General features: G+C 40.4%; 1 protein-coding gene across 2 annotated transcripts in view; it reads right to left on the bottom strand.

Annotated features, from left to right (window-relative positions):
* The window catches only part of PLXNC1 (plexin C1), a 70,226-nt gene that overhangs the window by 9,046 nt on the left and 40,382 nt on the right, over positions 1–20,798 (bottom strand). The window contains exons 18-26 of one of the 2 annotated variants that reach the window (XM_021527984.3): positions 17,764–17,805; positions 17,150–17,274; positions 16,406–16,604; positions 14,849–14,995; positions 7,337–7,514; positions 6,026–6,129; positions 1,882–1,936; positions 828–859; positions 632–739 (exon numbers count right to left, since the gene is read on the bottom strand). In XM_021527984.3, coding sequence (XP_021383659.2) covers positions 632–739; positions 828–859; positions 1,882–1,936; positions 6,026–6,129; positions 7,337–7,514; positions 14,849–14,995; positions 16,406–16,604; positions 17,150–17,274; positions 17,764–17,805 — 990 coding nt within the window. The remainder of the gene's footprint in view (positions 1–631; positions 740–827; positions 860–1,881; positions 1,937–6,025; positions 6,130–7,336; positions 7,515–14,848; positions 14,996–16,405; positions 16,605–17,149; positions 17,275–17,763; positions 17,806–20,798) is intronic. The other variant, XM_077783558.1, reaches the window with a different exon arrangement.

The raw sequence follows: 20,798 nt of genomic DNA, 5'->3' as shown, positions 1-20,798 counted from the left end.
TTTGAGTAAGTCAGAAACAAGATGACGTTACCGGAGGGAGTGAGCAGGACTTATTCCTAAGCAATGCACATTGTATAAATTAGGTACTTGTATTATAAATCCTAAGGACTTTGCTTCTAAAATTAATCTAGTTATGTTGAATGCCTAGTCTGAAACCATAACAGATTATTTCATTTTGTGGGCAGTATCTTGTGAAACTCAGGCTTCAGAAGTCATCTCTAAGATGGGCAAACTCTAGAGCAGAGTGAGGAGATTGTTGAATAAAGCTGTCATTCCAGAGATTGAAAGTTGCCATTCTCACTCTATGGAACTCTGTGGTAAGATTCACTTTCCATAGGCTAAGTAACAACCTTTTTTCTTTAACCTGAGAAGAAGGTTGTGCTTACTAAGGAGAGATTATTAGTAATCAGACAATTTTAGAGCTCTAGTATTAGAAAAACTGAAATGTGTCTGTCTTTGAAAATGGTCATACCCCATAGTTAGCACAGTGATTTTTATATGCTACCTTTTCATTTAACATTTGGTTTACACACAGGAAGTCTGCACTACTTCTGGTTTTCTTTGTATTTCTGTTATGCCAAACTATCCAAACCAACATCAGCCCTCCCCCAAAAAAAGCCTTTGCATTTACCTTGGTTGACAGAAGTTTTGTGAGATACATTTCTTTCACTTTGAATTTTTGCTTTCCTTTGTGACCTCCTCCCTTTGCATCTTTGTTTGCTTCCGAGTCTGGTAAAATCTGTCACAAAGAGATTAGAGAGATTACACAGATCCAAATACAGCTCAGTATTAAATCTACCACTTAGCAGTGGAATGATTCAACTCACCAAATGACAGTGTTCATCTGAGTAGTCCACATCTAAACAACAAAAGCAGAGAGCCATTAATGAAACACACAACTACAAGCTTGTGAGTTCTGCTGGGCTCTGGGCCGTGCAGCAGGGTGCATCCAAAGTGCCAAGCAAGCAGAATCAGTGTCATCCTTTCCTGCCTGCAGTGTGGGGGAAGCCTCTGAGAAATGCACAGGCTCTGTGAACCTCGCTCGTGCCAACCTGTAGCTCGGACACCAAGCTATAGCATCCTTTCTCTTGCTGGGGTAAGCTGGCAGCAATCACAGCTCCTCTGAAAGGAGGACGTGATGAGATGATTGCAGTGTTTAAGTCTCTAAGTGCTGCAGGTGGGCTGAGGTCAGGCTTGAACACAAAGGCTGGGAACAGACACCTCAGTTTTGCTGAGAGAGAGGCTGCCCTGGTGAGATGCACATGTCTCTCCTAACTTTGATGATAAGGAAACATGTGTTAGGAGTGTGTTTTTTCACAGGGGCTTCAGAAAGTTCTACCTTCATCCACCAGCTGGGTCAACCTGCATGACAGGGCTAGGTGAGATGAACTGGCCCCCTGTAACCACTCTTTACCTCCTGACATGCTGTTCAGACAGCAAAATCAAAGCTTTCAGAAACACACTCAAGAGAATAAGGAAAATTACCAAACAGTGGGGGTTTTATCTTTCATGTTTCTGGACAGTACAGCACTATGTCTGTGATGCACAGCTCTGGGCACCAGGGAGAGAGAGTTGTTCCCTCTCTTTGTGTCACCTGGGCTTACTTGTCCTGCTTTCCGGCCTATGAGCCTGTTATCTAAGCAATCATTTGTTGAGGACTGTAAGCCCTTCTGTTCTTCTTTCCTTTGCCTTCTTTCTTCCTTTTAGGCCCACTGTGCCTGCCAGAGGCCCAGAGCCAGGACTCTTTATTTGGCTCAACTATATCAAAGTACCAATTTCTCTGACCTCCTACTGACCAAGATGCACTCTGTCAGAGCTCAGTTCTCTGCATTCCCAACCATTCTGCACAAAAGTTTAAATGGGTCACTGTAAGTTTGTTACCTGATCGGGTATTTGCCTTCTTTTTGAAGACTTTTATGGTTGCTCCATTTGAAATCTGAAAGAAAAAATAAACATATCATGCACAAAAGTGTTTAGAATTCCCAAAAGCCTCAGTTTCATTTCCTCTGTCCTTCAGCCCATGGCAGTGCAGGACAGCCCAGCCTGCTTTGTTCTCACCACAGTGTGCACAGCCTTTAGCAGCAGCCAGGGCTGGGCTTTCATGCATGGACAGTAGCTGCACCTTGTCAGCATCACCAGCCAAGTGGGAAGGCACCTCTTCCAGTAAAGCCTTGAAGACCTCTCCGTTCCTTTGATTCTTCTGGTTCAGTCCATATATGGACACCTTAATTTTCATGTATTGCTCTGTGCTGCTTCTTGCATCCATTTTTATACAGATTCCTCAGGTTAGATTCTCTGCATCCTGTGCAACAGAATCTTATGGGAAGGTGAGGTAGAGAGGTGCACACAAAGGTGAATTCTCTTCTGGTCCCCTTTCTTTCAGATCAGTCTCTTCTACCCATGTGGAGGGGCCATTCTGAGGGTTTAGCCTGGTGCTCCCAAGAACTATTTTCAAACTGAGCAAAATATTTATACACCATAAGATCAAGATCTGTATCTTATCATCTTGGGATTTCTAGGAAAAAACTACCTCCTCCTTTCCTGAATTTACAGTGTTGCCAGGATGTTACACATTATCTTTAAAACAAACTGGCAAGACATGCTTTTATTGTCAAAGAGTAACTAAAAAATGGCTCCCACTGAGAACTACACCACTGCTCTGCTATCAAATGTTGAGTCTTGCCAAGTGCTAGTGTACTTGCCTCTATAATTACAAAAACAACCGGCCAGTTCTAGGAAGGGATCTCTGCCAAAATAATTTAAGTGTTTTTTAAACCTTGGCAGCCAGCCTGGTGTGAGAAACCAGTTTAAACATTAAGATACTCTATCAAAAGCTGTGTCTAGTGCCAAAAAAAATCTGCACTTACATTTGCTCCTGGAAAGTAAATGCAATCTATTTTTTTTTTCAGAGATTCTATCTATCATACAGACTTTCAGAACTATTTTAGATAGCACAGAACACTTGAAAACCACACTACAAATAGGAATATGCTCTAAGGCTAGCTTGTGAGGGGATACCAACACCCAGACTGTCCTCCTACTTGGCCCTGAAGACAGATAAATAGTGCTACCCAGCAGCTTACCCCACAACGTGGGTAACATGCTGCCTCCATTCCCTTCCCAAGAAGTAGGAGGGCAGCTCAGTGCTGAAATGCATTGACTTCTGTCCTCAGGGAGATGAGCAGAGCTCACAGGGAGAACTGTGCTTCCCTCCAGGAATCTGAGACATTGCTGCAGAGCAGCCATGACCAAAGCCCACACTCCAGGTTTTATTTATGGGACAAATTATGCTTTTAGCAGTGAGTAGACTATGTTTTCCCTTCTCCATCATTACTGCATCAGCCATACTTACTATTTCTTACAGTATGATCCAATTTAAAAAATCAATTTTAAAAAACCCTTCTTTTTGCATCTTTCTGTCTAAATAACTTTTTGTGGTGGGCAGCTCCCATGGACATCTGAAAAAATGTTTGCTTTGTCGGTTGCATTATTGAGGGGGACAAACAGGGAGCAGAGAGATCTCTTCCAATCCAGACAACATGGAATACAGGTACTTTGCAAAACAGAAGACATGGTAGTGTGGCTCTATGCCTCTTGTTCCTCAGGCCTCCTGTCCTCACTGTAGTCCAGTCCTTGCCAGTGAGCTCCCAGGGCCACATTCAGTTTTGCTTGGTCTGGAACGTGTGATACTCTTAACAGTTGAGAAACTGGAGATCTGTGACTGGACAGCAGATCTGAAAGTGACTGTCCAGCTCTCTTCTTGCATGGGGAATAGGATGTCAAGATAATTAGCAGCTTTCTTATCATGGCTTGTGGTTATTCTCATGGAAGTGATAGTACAGACTTCATAAATAAACATATCTATAAACCTCCTAAGAGCCAAAAAATTAGAGCAAAAGCAGCACATAGGCCAGAGGCATAAGAGAGTCTAACAGTTTAGTAGATTTTTTTCTCTTCACAAACACTACACAAAAATGCAAATGTACCATTCTTGCATATTTTAAAAATCAGTGTAGAACTAAACCTACTTTTTCAAGACTGACTGGTGACTCTGTGACCTTCACAACACAACCTTCATGCTCCAGTGTCTTTAAAAGGTTTGATGATAATTCCCAATTTCTAACATCTGGTTACTTTCTAGCATTTAATGCTGGTAAACAAAAATTCATGCTTGCCACAAAACTTGAAATGTAAGTTGGAATTTCTCAGGCAATGTTACTGCCCTCATAAAGTGTATGCAATGTTCCCTTTTCTTTCTACCTAGACACTTTTACATTCCTTTTTGCATCAATATGCAAAATAAACTAGATATGCTAATGGCTAATACTTGCCACTAAGCCACTGCCTAAAATGCCACTGAGCTTTTGCCTAAAATGTACATTATTTTGTCAGTGTCAGAAAATGTGAACTAAAATATGGAAGAGACATGCAGTACAATTTCCACAAGGCAGCTGCTAAGCTATAATTAGTGTAGTTACAGCTTTGCAAAAACAACTGTGCCTCCTACCTAACTTGCATCTGCAAGAAACCCTTGCCTCCAGAAACCTCAGACAAAACAAGGGCTGGGACAAAGATATCCAGGAATGACAGAGACCGATGGAGCAGGTTTACTTGCCATGAGGTCTGACACGCATGCCATGAGCTCCAGATGTATAGAAGGTTGCTGGGAAAAGCAGGGAGCACCTGCAATAGCTGCCTGTGGTAAAGAGGGCAGGTACTGCTGCATTAGACAGAAGTTCAAACACCTAATCTAATTCAAATCTACACTGACCTGTGCTGCACAGGCTCAAGCTGCACCACAACGTCCTAATTTGTACAAAATCTCTACAAGTGGACTGGAGGAGCTCACACATCCATCTATAGAAAAGATTCAAGACAGGCACAGGAAAAGCCACTGGATGATGACTCAGGATATTTGGGTTCAATGCTGAACCCCTGTGAGGTAAGGAGAGCAACAAATGCCTACAGAAATCTGTAAAGTGACTCCAAATGAGCTTGCTTCAGATCTAAGCAGCCTTGTTCTCTGTCCAGGATACAAAGTCCTGCTAGAAATCCTTGTTTCTCTATGGATAGCACAGTAGTTGCTCATGAAGACAGCAACATGTTCTGTGTTGGCTCAGGTTCCTCAGCACCATACTGCACTGCACAGCACAGACCTATGGCAGCAAAACTTCTAAATCAATAAAAAGATAGAACTTGTTAAGAGCCAGACATTCAAATTCATTGAGGCATGAGGAAAGATCTGTAAAAGCACTCAGCATGATAACCTCCATTTCTAGAATCTATCTGTAAGCATCAAATGTGAAGTTCCATATCATCTGAGGCCTATCACCTGCTGCACATTTTCCTCCAACATCTCACTCTCTATTTTGACTGGTGTCACTGAAAACTCCTTAGAGAGGAAATGCTGCTTGCTACACTTTCACAGTGTGCTACACCCAGAAGGGCTCTGCCACCAGTTGCAGTTTTGTGTGTTGTTGCAGTGATGGACAGATTATTGCAGCATTGCAAACAACTTCTTTACAGGGGCAACTGGAAGCAGAGGGGAAGACATGGTACAAGTGCCAACAGCAGATGGAAGCAGAAACACAGAGAGAAAAGGCATGGAGACTGACATAGGAGGTATCAAGAAAAGAGGGAGAAAAGCCATCAATCCTTTTTATTCTGACTTGCAATGAGATTTCAGAAGTATCTGCCTGTTCAGATAATCAAAATATGAGGTAGGATGAGGTAAACAGTTGCTCATGGTGCAAAAAAAACTCAACAGCAGAGACTCAAAAAGACCCAAGGCAATGTTTGTAGCTGGAAATCAGATCCTGTTTTAAATGAAATGTTGGACAGAAGTAACCGTTTACTTGGTATGTTTGAACCAAGCAACCCTACAACAAAGAAAACTCTGAAAAGTAACAAAAAACATGACTCATTGGCAAGAATGTTGTGTGCCACATAATTCTTTCCTTCTGCTGATGATGTTCAGCTGTGGAGAAACACCTTCTCAACTCATTGGTCTGGCTTCTGTGCTTACCTCATAATGGCCAATGGTATTTAGCTTCCTTATTCCATCATCCATCACCTCTGAGGAACCATCAATATCTAACAATTCTCTTTGCTGCTCCTCAGACACAAGTTCTGCAGTATGACAGCAACAGAAAACAATTATACCCCAATGGCATTCTCACTGTACTGATATTTGTAACGAAAAACAACACCTAACTATTTTTGGACCAGTGACTCCCAACTGAGATGCTTCTCTCTATCCTTGTGCTAGGTCACATGAAAGTGGTTTTGCACTCCCACACTTCTGATTCCTTTTCTGGGGTGACAGCCTGGGTGGCTTCCCTTTCAGCAGGTTTTGGTGCTTCACTCTGTGTTGGTCAAGGCAGAGTTTTTGGAGGTACTTTCACCTAATCACTATTCTGCTGCACAAGTGTGTCCTGCTGTTAAGGTTACTTTGGGACTAGAAGAAAGGTTCCATAAGCCACTTCTAAAAGATCACTAAAATGAGCTGTACAAGACTGACATAGTACTTGTGAAGGGTGGTCAGGCACTTGTAAAGGATATACACATCAAGACATCAGATATGAAAGTAAATTATGAGCACTTGCCAACACAAAGTCTGAGATGGTGAGGAAGTATTGACATCTTAGGAAGCAAGTCCAGGAAGTGACAAATGCCAACAATACAGTTAGTTAGGTTTCCTACCAGGGTATGTGGGAAGTGGTATGGTGGTGGTAGCTACAGACCTTGGGCTCTTGAAAACCCACCAAGGAAAGGTGGTTTGACTCATCTGCTGGAACAGCCTTATTTACATCTGTAGATATTGTAGGTGATTTTGTGACTCACAGGCAAACTATTATATAAACCTAATCTGACTATAAATAAGATTTATTTGAAGGCTCTCCTGATCAAGGGCAATGTAGGTCTGTAGGAAGGAAGGAAGGGAGGTAGGAGGAATAGTAGATAGGGACTAAAATACTTGATAATCATGGTATGTCATCTTATCCACTGACAAAATGTAACAACCAGCTGTACTTAGGTGGACAGGCCAGCCATCTTACTTACCCCAGAAAAGGAATAGAGAAATTATAGATGCATAATAAACAATATCATTGTTAATTGCAATGCTGAAGTCCTTGCAGAAGAGAAGCAGATACAGCTTCAGTGTTCTAACTGGCAACATAAATAAATCTAGTGCCTGCCTTGAAATTCCACACAAAAGCTATGTTCTGTATGAACTCTGAAAAGAATCAAAGCCAAACATAAGCATTCCTAACAAGAAAACTCCACAACAGACCAGTTAACTCCATGAAAATACAACATAGTGACATTCTCTTACCAAGACCAATTTCATCCAGCTGAAGACCATAGAGAAAGCCATTCTTATTAAAGAAAGCCTGAAGGCTCTTCTCCTTGGCTTGGCCTATGGTGTCACAGTCCAGAACATTAACTTGAATAGTTTGACAGGCATCTCCACTCTCGTTTTCTGGGACTTTTTCAAAGATAATGTTCACCGTCTGGGGAAAGAAACACAAATTATTCTGACTTACAGGGAACACCTGGCATAGGAAACCTACAAACTCCTGACAGATTTTCAGCACCCAAGAGATTTTCAGCATATTTATTATTAAAGTTGTTTCAAATAAAGATTATTTGAAGGAGTTACACAAAGAAGCATTTAGAATTCTTCCTGTTCATAGAATGAAAAATAGATATATATAGTTACATATTTCCAAGGGTGTGTTTTGTCTTCTGCTTTTGTGCAAAAGTATTTCAGTGAATTAACAAAAAACAAGAGACAAGGAAGAATTATAATGCATGTTCTAAAAAAAGCAGATCTTTTATGTAAAATGAATGCCTTAACAGCAAAACTGTAAGCAACAAGAGATCTGCTAAGGTTGCTGAGTAAGCAGTCACAGTAAGCATGATTGATTCTGAGTGGATAGAAGGCAGAGTTAAAATAAGTATTTACACCAGCAGATTATGCTGAGTGCCTTACATCACACAGAAGGCAACCTCCCCTGGAGGTGTCAGTGTCTGTCTGCATACAGCCCTGTCTCTGGAGGCAGCACAGACAGGGCTGCCACAGAAGCAGTGAAAAGAGAGAGCACGTTGCAGCAGATAGAATCAAAGTGGTACAGATCTGCACAGAAAAGTGCACTGTGTTCTATTTATTGTTATTTCAGCTCAAACACCCATGTCTGGTTACAGCATCCCTGCCCTTCAGCTCACAGCTACTCCTGGGTGGGACACAACTCCTCTGCTAGGCTGCACCTGAGCTGAGTAGGGGCTGGAGGAAGGTGCCAGTGACACTGAGTGACCATCTCCAGGGAATTTTTTGTCAGGTCATATTTCTGATCAAGTCAGGCAGATTAACTGCTAGAAGGCAGGGAATAAGGGATGAGCACAATATTTCTAAGTTATAATTGTAATTGCCAAGCAATAACATCAAAAATTTCCAGTGCCACGGCCTGCTCTGTGCAGCGAAATTGCTGTCCAGCTACATGGACACAGACGTTCTGCTAGAGATGTCTTGGGACAGAACTAAAACAATTGTTTTAGGTGCCAGCACTTGACTGCAAGTGGCATAGGAAACTAAATGCACTCAAACCATTCTGGCTGCTGAACGATTCTGGTATAAAATTTATCTTCTGACTGAAATGAGAAGACTCTATGTGTGACTCTGAGGACTGAGAATTAAAACAAGAAGCAAGTAAACATTTTTTTTCTCTGCTGTCACGTGAAGGAAAGGATTTCTGTCCAGGTTGTTGCAGGGGCAACTTTTCTATCTTTTCATAAAAATGGATAGTTATTAACAGTTGTAGAATAGTATTTTCTGTTACCCAGCACGAGTGGAAATTACAGAATCCTACTGGTGAAAAAAAGTAATCCAATGCAACAAAAATTAACTTTACTATCTCTACAGAAGCAAAGGGACTATTAAAAACAGAGTTGCAAAACTATTAAGATTATGATTTAAGAAAGACTAGGATGTAACCGAAATAACAGGAACAACTTAATCAGGACACTGAGATGTTTAATTGTGAGGAAAATGAGTCCATGGAAAAGACAGATGGAACAAGATACAAGGATATGTGGGAATTGCAGAAGGAGAAGCAGACTGGACACCATGCCTCAGGTTGGGATTTCATGCAGAAAATTAGCAAAAAATATATTGGCACAGCAATGAGAGAGTCATGCTTGGTTAGGCCCACAGACCAACTGTACAGACAGCAGCCCTGTCCTTGACTCTAACTGCCCTGAAGTCATGCATGATCTTGTAGGATTAAAATGTGGACAGGGACTCACTGTATTTTGTCCTTGGAAGACTCATTTTAATCAGTCTTTGCCCCTTCTAGTCTCTGAACCTATCTTTCTGAAGTAGCTCCTTGCACATTAACTGATGTTGATTTAGCTCTACGTCCTTGGAAGCATTCCTTCCTTCAGATGATCCTTTCCTTCTAACATTACTCCTACACTGCAATATTCATGTTCCTGCTCCTGCTTCATTTTCCACTCCTTTTAGACCATGAAGAGGAACTGTCTAACTCTCTTCCTCCTTTCCTTTTCAGCACATACTTTCACACAGGCTGCACAGGAATGTGCAGCCTCTTAATTAGCACATGAGAGCCCTCCCATTCCTGCTTCACTGCTGTAGGATGATAGGACTGTGAAAAGAGAGTAGTCATCCTTCATGTAGGTAGAATACAAGTCTTGTATGGAGTCCTTAAGTGAAAGTATCCATAGTGTGAGGATACTCCAAGAAGTGGTCAGATGGGAAAGAATATTTAAACACATAAAAGTTTCTAAGCCATGAGAGCCAGATGGTTTTGCTGATATGATTTCCTGCAGGAGTTAATCTTAAGTAATAAAGCAATTGATGGGGAGCTAGGAAAACCAAACATTATTAAGTTGTCCCTCTGCAGCTGAAGTTTTCATAAATCAGATTCAACCTGTCTGACAGCACAGTCACTGGCTTTATAAACCATTTATCAGAAGCTGACAGTCACAATCACTATACTTAGACACATAGAGTAGAACTAGAAAAAGAAACAGAAGTTATTGTAAAATTAAGAAAGCCCTTTTATGATCAGCTCTGGAGGTCAGAAAATATACAAGAAATCACACTAGGGCATGTGAAAGTCAAAAGAAAATACCATCAAGCCTTTTTCTAGCTCTCTCACTTTGCAGATGAAACAAAAATACTATTAACTTAGGGAAAGGTTCAGGAGAAAATCATAGAACCTGGTTCAAGCTAATAATAGTTAGAGATGAGACTTCACACACTAGAAATTATGACAGCAAGACAGTCACAGTACTCTTCAGAAAAGCTTTAACAAAGGTTGCAAGAATTTTTAAAGGCTACTTAAGGAGAAGGTGGCACCTGCAACTACTTGTATAGGACCTAGTTTGGAACCTAGCTACAAGACAGTAACAAACCTAAAAAAATGTATTTTCACCCATGTAGTGACAGAAATAATGACATTTGAAGACAGTGTTTGCAGATGGCTTTTCAGATTTGTAGTTTCCTTGAAAATTAATTTCACACAATGAATTATTTAGTAGAGCTATTAATAACCATAGCAGATAATAAATGAGATGTGGTTTAATAAAGCAATGTGATAATATCATATTTTCTTAGAAATAATGAACAATAATCTGGGCTATTCAAAGACTCTTATTCATTACCCTATGCATCAGCTATGCATCTGAACAAATCTTATTTCCATTTATCAGACAGATGAGAAAACACCCTAAAAATCTTCCTTTGATTGGTGAAAGTAGCCGTTTTATGTAAAGAGTCAGTATCAGGAAGTACCACGTTACAAAACTGCCTTAAAACTACTCCCATCTCCCAGACTATGAAATACAATCAACAGGAAAATTCAGATTGATAGTATGATCCTTCTGCAGCAGCCAGAACAGCCACTTGTGAAGAGGTTATGGAACAGCTATAGAAGAGTTAACCAATTGGCACAGAAAATGGTGCACAAGTTAAATTTAGGCTAGATGGGCACTACACAAAGGAAGAGTTGTGCTGTTGATGCTGTTATATATGACACTCAATCTGTCTCTAATCCAGAGGACTCTCCTGTAGCCAATATCTGCACTGCTCACTTTGTAGTGAGGGTTGCTATGTTCTTTTCTGCTGACAAAAATCCCCTTATGTCACATGCTTTTAATAGTTTCCTTATCTCTCTCAAAATGTGACTAATAATACCACAACCATGATGTCTTATTAGGAAATTGGTTTCCTTGTCTCTGCTTTACTCTCTTACATCCCACCCACCTTTTTTTAACACCTCTCTTTTAACTCATAAAACAGTTGAACACTTTAAACAACCTTCCACTATGTGGCTTTGCTTCACATTTGACAAAAAGCAGTTGGCTGAACACGTGAATTAGATAATTTTTTCCCATCTAAAAATGCAAACACATTTCAGCAAAGCACAGAACAGCCCAAATGCCTTTTTTAAAATAAGCAGTGGCTACTCAAAGGAATGCTGGAGCACTAAATGCACTGTAAGGAGTCTCCTCTGGTTTCCCACAGGAGATACACCACTGGGAACATCTCGCATTCCAGGCTGGCATTTTCTATTCAAAATGAAACCCTTCAGTGAAACACTAGCTCTCAGCTGTGGAGTGCACTCCTTCATCAGTCATTGAGCAAATTATCTGCCGAGGGGTGCAGCTGCTTGTCTGCCTGGGAGAGAGCAGGCTTGCTTCCTCAGCCTGAGAAAAGGATCCATGACACATCCAAGTCTCTTTCAAGGCAGCTTTATTTCTCAGTACTCAAATATAAGTACAGCATTAAAGAGCACAGCTTCTCAGCCCATACTTGACCAGTGCTTTTAGAAGCATCTTTCCTTCAGTTCCTCCACTTGAGTATGTACTTCAGCAGCCTATCTCTGTTCAATGCCTCACCCTTTCTAGCAGAGAGGGTTAACAGTAGGGTGTTGGGTGATCCAAGGTCTATGGCCTTTTAAAAAAAAGCATGGGGCCCTGCCAGGGAACAGCTCTAATGCAATTCAAACACGACACATTTCTAAGTTCTCTTTTTTTTAATGGTTACAAATGGCCTGAATGTTAAAAAACCTCTCCTGATCTGTGGAACTCGCCCTGATTTTTAGAAGCCTGTCTACATCCTGCTTTTACTGGTTTGGAACTGAACTCCCAATCTTGAAAGGAGAGATTCTCATGCAGAGCACCTACACCCTTGCTTGTACCCTGTTACTGATTTGAGAATTGAACTCCCTACCAGATATATCCCTGTATCTTCACATGCCAACACAGCTTAAAAAAATCTGGACACCAAATGTCTGCAGATTTGCTTCACCGTCTCTATAACCCTCTTTTTGGCTGTATTTTTTTTTTTATGCTTTGCTCTGGAGAGGTAGATTTTAATGTACTGCTATTGTAGGGCTGAGGAAAGGGGAAAACCAAAATACCAACAAAATACTGCAAGACTCAGAATGTAACTGCAGTGAGCAGCTGTACAAGTGCACTTGAAAATTCAGATCAGAATTTATTCCATTTAGAAAACAAAACCTGCAATCCTTTAGGCAGAAATATTCTTACACAGTAAGGAGAAAACACTTGGTTCCCAGTCTGTAAGCTTACAGGTCCTGCACGTCAATGTAGTGCATCTCAAGTGATGTTAGTGAGAGAAGAAAACTGACTACTTTCTCTTTAGCCTCCTGTTAAATGCTATTTTTGAAAGGAGAATGTGCACAGCTGGCTTGCTTCCCCAGCCCAGAAAGCCTCCACCTAAGTCTCTTCACAGCACAGTTTCAGCTTCCAGCATAAATCTCAGATAAACCACCAAACAAAACTGTTTCTCAGTCCAGGCAGAACTACAGTCCTTTAATTTCATCACTGCAATTTTATTGCAGTAGTCTTCTCTCCTTTTGTGATGGTTTTAAAGGAAACATTCAGGGGGTTTTAAAGGGAACATTCAGCACTTCTCAGCTAAGCCCAAAGAACGATGAACCTAAACGGGAAAGCTGATCCATATTAACCCTATAGCTGCATCATTATCTCCTATTCAAAAGCAGGAATACAAAGTACAGTGGCAGAAAACAAGTTTCAAGAAGGGCTGTAGGCTCTCATTTCCTCATCCATCTGCAGAGAGCTCCCCAGCAGAGCAAGTCCTTCAGAACACTTACCTTTTCTCCACTGCAGCCTGACCACAAGACCCTATCAGTGACTGTGTGCATAGAAGTAGCTCTAGAAAAAGCATTTAAGGTTCTTCAGCAGCTTCAGAGTCAGCTATCCCCCCCAAGGGGCTCTCAATTTGAATGTGTGCAATAAATAAGAAAATGTTTCTGTGCAGTCTGCTAGTAACAGGCATATTGAGCTTGCTTGAAAATGCTCTGCATCACCACTGCGTGTTGCAACCTATGGATACATACAGCAATACAATTGTATCCTATGGATACACACAGCAATACAATTAAATTTATTCAAATACATGCCAGAATGCAGCACGCAAACAAGGAAACCAAAGATCTTGGATTATGTATTTGATTTTTAGCCACAAACTTCCTTTCCAAAGGCACACTCTGGTAACTTAGCTTGAAGTACCTTCAAATGCAGCCTCTAACAACAGCTTTGTAATAAGAAGATTTGACTACTGGTTGAAAGTTTGAAGCTTTCATTAGAAAATGACAATTCATAAATGACTCACAGAAATGTTGCCATTTCAGTAAGCTTCCTATGTGGCCAATGAGAAAGTCCAATGGACTGCTGGCCACCCAAATTTTCCAGGGTCATGTAGTGTACTCCAGTATATGGCATCTTAGCACCTCCAAGTTCCTGCTTCAAAACAGAAGTCAAGCAGACCTGAAAACTTCAGCCCTACCAGAGACTTAGCCCATGGGCTCTGAAAAGGACTGAAAGGGCAGCACTTGAACTCTCCTTGCCGTGGCCATTGCTGCCTGCCAATTTCTGCTCACAAGGTATGAAGACCACTGTTCAGCAGCACTTCCAGTCAGAGTTGAGAAGCAAGGAAGCTACAAAAAAACCTGAAAATACACATTTTATAGTTCTCAGATCTAAAATCACTTGGAAACTCTGGAGCAGAAGCGTGCTCTGGTTATTCTGAAAACCCTTTCCAGACTTCCTGCCCTAAAAGCCACAATTTTTACATGCTCCAAAGTGCAATAATCCTGCTATCCCTTCTCATCTCAGTGTCACAATGACAATCAGTAATGAAACTCCAGCTTTCAAAGATGTTTGGGTGCAACTGGAAAACAGGAAATACTTCTTAGGTACTTTCTTATGCAAAAAAAATCTATGGTAAAGTTCAGAAGCTCAGCTAGACTTCCTAGATATCTTGTTTTTAACCAAGCAACTAAGTAAAATCCACCATGATGTAAAATTGCTAGTTTGAAGATTATTTGGTGCTAATAATATGGAAACCCACAGCAAATCATTGTCTGAAGATTAGTCACAAGTAAACACAGTAGGAAAAATAAACCCTCTGCATTCCAGTCTTTCATTCATTCATAAAGTGTAGTTTAGTTTAAATTCTAAGCATGTTTATATTTTTGTAGTATACTTTAAAATAAGAAAGATTTTTTAATATCCCGAGACTTCATTAAACCTACTCTTTGGTGATTAATGCATGCTGTGAAGTGAGGAGTAAGTGCTATTTGTGAAATGTATATCAGAGAAACACCAGCTAGCTAAACTCTTAGCATGTTTGGAAACTTTGTCAGCAATAATAATTTTAGTGTCTGGGCACTTAACCACTAGCTTAGTGTCTTAAGAGCCTTATTTTAGCTTCTTAGAAACAGAGAAAACATTACAGCTGTCCATGCCTGAAGGGAACACAAGCTAGCAAACATACCACTGTTTTGAATTCAGACACTTGCCACAGAAGCCAGTCTTCGTTAAGAGTGTACAGAGCTTTGCAAGTTATTGCGTCAACGGGTCCTTTGTTTATCCTCTGATTGAGGGTTGTCACCAACAAATAGAAAGGTTCACCAATTGTCTCCTAGGACAGGAGAAAAATACAAGAAACATTTATTTTTGTAATCATTAAATGAGCATGAATAACTAGAAAAAAATCAAGTGTAACAAATGGTGTTATTTCCTTTTAAGTAACTCATTATCTTGCAATTATTAAAGAAAATCCCTCCAAGCAGATTTATCTAGTTATTTGTTTAAGCTCCATCTTTTGCTTTTCAGTGTGAAAGTCTCATGCAAATAGCAAATGACATCTGGAGTGAGTGGCAAGATAGCTCACAGCTCCTTGCTGTGCACAAGCACACTACAGACAAGCTGCTCCTACTCCACCTGGCAGACACTTCCTAGTTCCACCAAAGAGTGGGTGGGGGGTGAGACATGCACATGTTCACATGCATACTTCAGCTACTTCTTCCATTTTCAGTCTTTTGAGAAAACAAGCTAACAACTAGTTTCCTTTTGAATTGGTGTCTCCCTTTTTGTCTCTGAAAAATACCTTGGGAGCAAGCTGGTGGGACTTACCCTGGAGTATCAGCAAAAGAGGAAATGAACCCGGGGATTTCCTCTCCTGCCTAAACCCCAGGGCTCAGGAAAGCACCTGAGAAAGGAAGGATGTATCTCTAGTTCCACGTGACACCATTCCTGCAGCCTGGCTAAGGCAGCTCACTAGCACAGCTCTGTAAAAATGTCTGGTTTATTGAAAACATATCTCTGACAGTTCCTTGGCACTCTCCTCAGTTCCAGGAAACCGCTGTGAACTGCTGAGCCTCAAACAATTCTGCTGCTGTATTAACGCAAGCACTGATGAGAACGATACCAACAGTGTGATAGCATCACATTGATAGGAGAAACAGGAAGAGTAACGAAGCACTGAAACCAAGAACAAAGTGCTATCAAGTTACTAAAAAGACCAAATATTAAAATGAAACTAAATGCTTATTTTGTTTTCATTTGAAGTAATTTAGATCTTGAAATCTGCAATACTGCTTGGAGGTTGAAAGGTTTGGAAAGAAGTTTAGTTTTCCAAAGGATGGTATTCCTTAAATCTCAATTTCTCCATTTCTTTCCAGCAACTTGCATAGATGGGTACCGCTGCATTTTATCAAGTGTATCAGTCATTTAATATGATTGCAATACATCTCACTGGGCTGGACCTGTGAGAGAATGTCTGTTATGAGAAAAGGATATGCTGGAATTACAAAATTACCCAAATCTTGGCCAAATACATGACACGATCATTGCTTGGAGATGTGCTCTTTTCCTGCATTCCACTAAAGTCAACTAAACAGCTAAGTCACCTAAACTAGAAGAGTGCACACTCATAATGTTAAAATGCTAGACTGAATGATTTAAACTGACCCCTCTGACAGCACCTATGGAAAAAATCAATTAAAGCAACTCTCTGGATATCTTATGCAGTGAGAAGATATACACGTACCCGAAGAAATCCAGAAAGGCAGACAGACATCCAGTTTGTCAGCAATTTTTCTACCACAGATTCAGTTCGTCTGAGCAGGAGCTTAGGCTGCACATTGCTTGATTGCTCCATCAAGTCCCTTGTCAATACTTCCAAAATATGGGTCAGATAAACTAGCTTAGTTTGCAATGCAATAGTCAAGAAGGATGCAAACAAGCACCTGTAGGAAGAAAAAAAGAATGCCATAATTCTGGAATTTCTCTTTCAAGTAATCTTTAATAAATTAAACATATTTTAGTGCAGTGCATATCCTAAGTTCTTCCTCCTCAGGCACATAAGGTGTCCACTGTTCCCTACAAAAATATAAAAAATGCAAGTCCATCTGCTCTTGTGATTATTTTTTAAACACACAATGTGTGTCTCTAAATTTAATTTTGCAGAACAACACCTGCTTCAGTGACAGAACATTTCTAAACTGTAGAACTGTTGATCTAACTGCAGGAAGTGTTTACAGTTTTGAACTGAGCTTTCCTGCTCCTTTGCCTCTTTGTTTATATGTACAAACATTCCAATTTCTCTTTAATTGCTTGTTTTAATGGCAATGTTTTTTCTTCCTCAGTGAGTACAGATGGAGAAGGAAAAATGCTCCAGAGTACTGCAAGCTTGTTTTGAAAAAAGTAGCAAATACATTTGTGTGCTAAAACCCATGTTGTTTTTTCCTGCTAATTCTTTTTCTTGAAGATGATAAGCATAATCATACTATACCTGTCTTTCACAGAGAAATTTTTCTGCTTTTCAAGGGTGTGAATGAGAGTAACAAGAAAGTTCTTGTTACAAATTAAAGCATGCAACATGTTGAAGCTTTCATCCTTGCTCGTTTGGTCTCTGCTCTGGAATAGTTAAACAAAAATAAGCAAACTGTAGTTCAGCTATGATGGATTCTTAATGTTCATAAAAAATGGAAAGAAACATATGGGATAAGATCCTGTCCTCATTTAAATCAGTGGGAATTTTGCATTTATTTAAGGTATCTCAGGATTTTACCAAAAATGCATTTATGTTTGTGTACGCCACAGAATATACACGTTCAGAGCATACATTTTCTGCCCTCGACACAAAGCAATGCCAATAGTTAAGTTTGCCCATCACTTCCCATGATGAAATTCTGTTTTATCTAAGTAAGTCAAATACACACTGAATAACAGCACCTTACACTTCAAACTCCTTTTACATAAAAATCTATGTAACCCTCCTTATGGAGGAAAGAGAACATACTGAAAATGCAGCCTGATGTGTTGTTCTAGGACAACACTGAGAGAAGGGATACAATCATTCTTGAAAAAAAAATAATGAAGGCATATCACACTACATCAGCTTACCTGTGGCATTTCTTCACTGAAGATGGATGCAAAGCCTCCTGACTAAAATATAAGGGGATATTTATCATTCATAAGTACACCAAAAGTTTCTAACATGTCTGTTTATCACGCCAAGCATGTTCCTGATACTACTTGAAACAAAACAAAACAATGGAAATGTCAACTTCTAACAGATACAATATAAAAACTCTACACAGTAACTTCTGCAAAGGTGCTGCCAAAGCTCAATGGAAAATGAATTCTCAAAAAATTACATGCTATCATCTTCAATGTGCCGTGTGTGTGACTTGATGCTGCTGTGCTGCACTAGCAGAGCAGTCAACCAGTGCTCCCCAGGAAGAGCTGTGTGTCACTGTCATCTGCAAATGTGCTGGTGTGGAAGGGGTGCTGCAGGCTGCATCCTTCCTGGCTGCCAGGGATAGCCTTTGGTATACAGGGCTGCCGTTAACAAAGTGACACTTGAGCTCATCTGCTTCCATTAATTTAAGGCACTCCATGAATATTCACTAATGAACTTGCCAGGGGGTCCATGCTGGCAGTCTCCACTTAGGCACAGGTGCCACCATGTATCCAGTCCTAGCAAAAGCTCTCACACAAAAGCAAGGCCCCAGTTCTCAAACAACTTGTCAATTACTCTTGAGCAAGAGATCTACAGCTTTTACTGTTACACGCTTTCCCTGTCATGCTGGTAGCCCCTAGTTTACTTACAGCATCACAGAATGGTTTGGGACATAAGGGACCTTAATAATCATCTAGTTCCAACCCCACTGCCATGGGTAGGGTTACTGGGCCAGGCTACATAAATCCCCATCCAATCTAGCACTGAACATTTCCAGGGATGGGGCACCTACAACTGCTCTGGACAACCTGTTTCAGGGTCCAGATCACCATCATCATAAGAAATTTCTTCCTCATGTTCAATTTAAGTTTATCCTCTTTCAGTTTAAAATGTTTAGCCCTTGTCCTATTGCTACAGGCCCCAGTAGAAAGTCTGTTTCTATCTTTCTTATAAGCCCCATTTTAATTGAAAGGCTACCTTCCTGTCTGAAGGTTGAACAATCACAGCTGGCTCAGGTATACTTCATAGAAAAGGTGTCTCAACCTTCTGAGCATTTTCATCATGCTCCTCTGGACCTGCTCTAACAAGTGCTGGGGAATCTCAGAGCAGGATGCAGTGCTCCAGGTGGGGTCTCACAGGGCAGAGAGGGAGAATCACCTCCCTCAGCCTGCTGGCTACACTTCTTTTTGATGCAGCCCTGTGTATGACTGACTTTGGGCTGTGAGCACACACTGGCATATTACATCTAATTTTTCATCTACATACCTGATTGTTCATCCCTTCCTTTCCTCATTTCTCCTGCTCTATTCTACCCTACCAAACTCTTCTTCCTTTTCCTCCACTCGTTATTTCCATTTCTCCTTTAGCAACCCTAACATCAACTACCAACAAAAGACACACACAAGCACATGTACAGTGAAAGAACCAGAACTGTATTGAAGGTTAAAAATGTCTGTGAACAAGGAACAAGGACTGGAGCATTGAACCAAACAATGTGTGAAATTGAGGGGAAACATAAATAATAAGACAAATTCAACAAGCAAAGCAAAAATCAGGCTTAGCATCAAGAACATTTAAAGAATATATATAATATCCATTTAAAACCTACAAGCATTAAAAGCTATTAAGCCAGATCAAATATAGAAAACTGAATCAGTGGGAAGCAACATTCTCAGAACAAAGATGGGGTTGATCACTCTTCATTTTAGGTATGGGAGTCTCTCTTTAAGCAACTTGTCCCATCCTAAGGGAGATGCCTCAGACAAATGGGACGAATTGCTTTCCTGAGCTGCCCATCTCCTCACTGACTACAGAAGATGCTCAGTCAACAGCTTCAATGCTTAAACAGCTTAGATTGGATGAGACAAAGCCCATCAATCACACTGGAGGGCACAAAGAGCGCAAAATGGACATCATTCAAACAGATGTGGTTAGTGAAGGAAGTGGTGGTTTGTCACTTTGACCCTTCTGTCAACCCTTCTGACACTCAGTTGCAATATATACCCCACTGGCTTTTCTGTTCTTCTATAATATTTGTCCAGTGGAGGACTGCTTTTCTGCTACATTAATACAGCACAAAGCATGTTTGGACACTCTTGCAATGTAAACAGTAAGTACTTAGCAGAATAAATTGGTATACAACATTTTAAGTAACTTGCCTGACACCGTATATTTGTAGAGAGCTAACAGTAGCAAGTGTACCTTTGTGGGATAAATATTTCAAACTGAGACAAAACAAAATCCAACTGAAATAATTTCCAGGATCTGCAGTGGCATGAGACTCACCAAGGCAAAACAGGGGCCCTTCCCATTTTTACCTTACAGACTGCAGCAGAGTGGCAAATTTTATTCCTTTTTTTCCTTAACTTTTTATTTGCATAGAGCACAGCATTTCCAGTGAGCTGGCTTCTACAGACTATTACTGTTTTGACATGGGAAAGTATAGAAAAAGGTATATTCTTAAGAATTTATATAGCATATAAAAGATGCTATTTTAATGTTAATATACCTGGCAACAAAACAAGCAGAAAGGAAAGAGATGCAGGAAGTAAAGTTTCTTTTCCACTTTCTTAAACCACCGGGAGACCCTCTAAAAATTAGGCTGGCAGCATAACAGTAGGACCAGCAGAGATATTCCCAGCATCCTTTGGTGTGAGAACTGGACTCAAATTATATAGAGATTTTGCATATGTAATTGCTAAGTATTATTCTGCTTTGCTGTCTGGTATCTGGCGTTGTACAAAAACCAAAGGCCCTGATTCTGCACTATCACATGTATTTAACTTTATCACAATGAGCCTTTGCTAGGATCACAAACAGCAATAAAGTGAAGCACTGTGCAGACAAGAGTGCAAGAGTTGGCTGCAGCAGTGATGAGTAATACATGAAGCCTGGTAGGTAATTCACATCCATACAATTTATGCCGTAAACTAACCAAGTTTCTACTTACTGGTGTCAGTCATACATGAAAATATCA

This window comes from Lonchura striata, chromosome 5 (assembly GCF_046129695.1).
Source record: "Lonchura striata isolate bLonStr1 chromosome 5, bLonStr1.mat, whole genome shotgun sequence".
NCBI lineage: Eukaryota > Metazoa > Chordata > Aves > Passeriformes > Estrildidae > Lonchura > Lonchura striata.
This window is presented reverse-complemented; position numbering and strand designations above follow the sequence as displayed.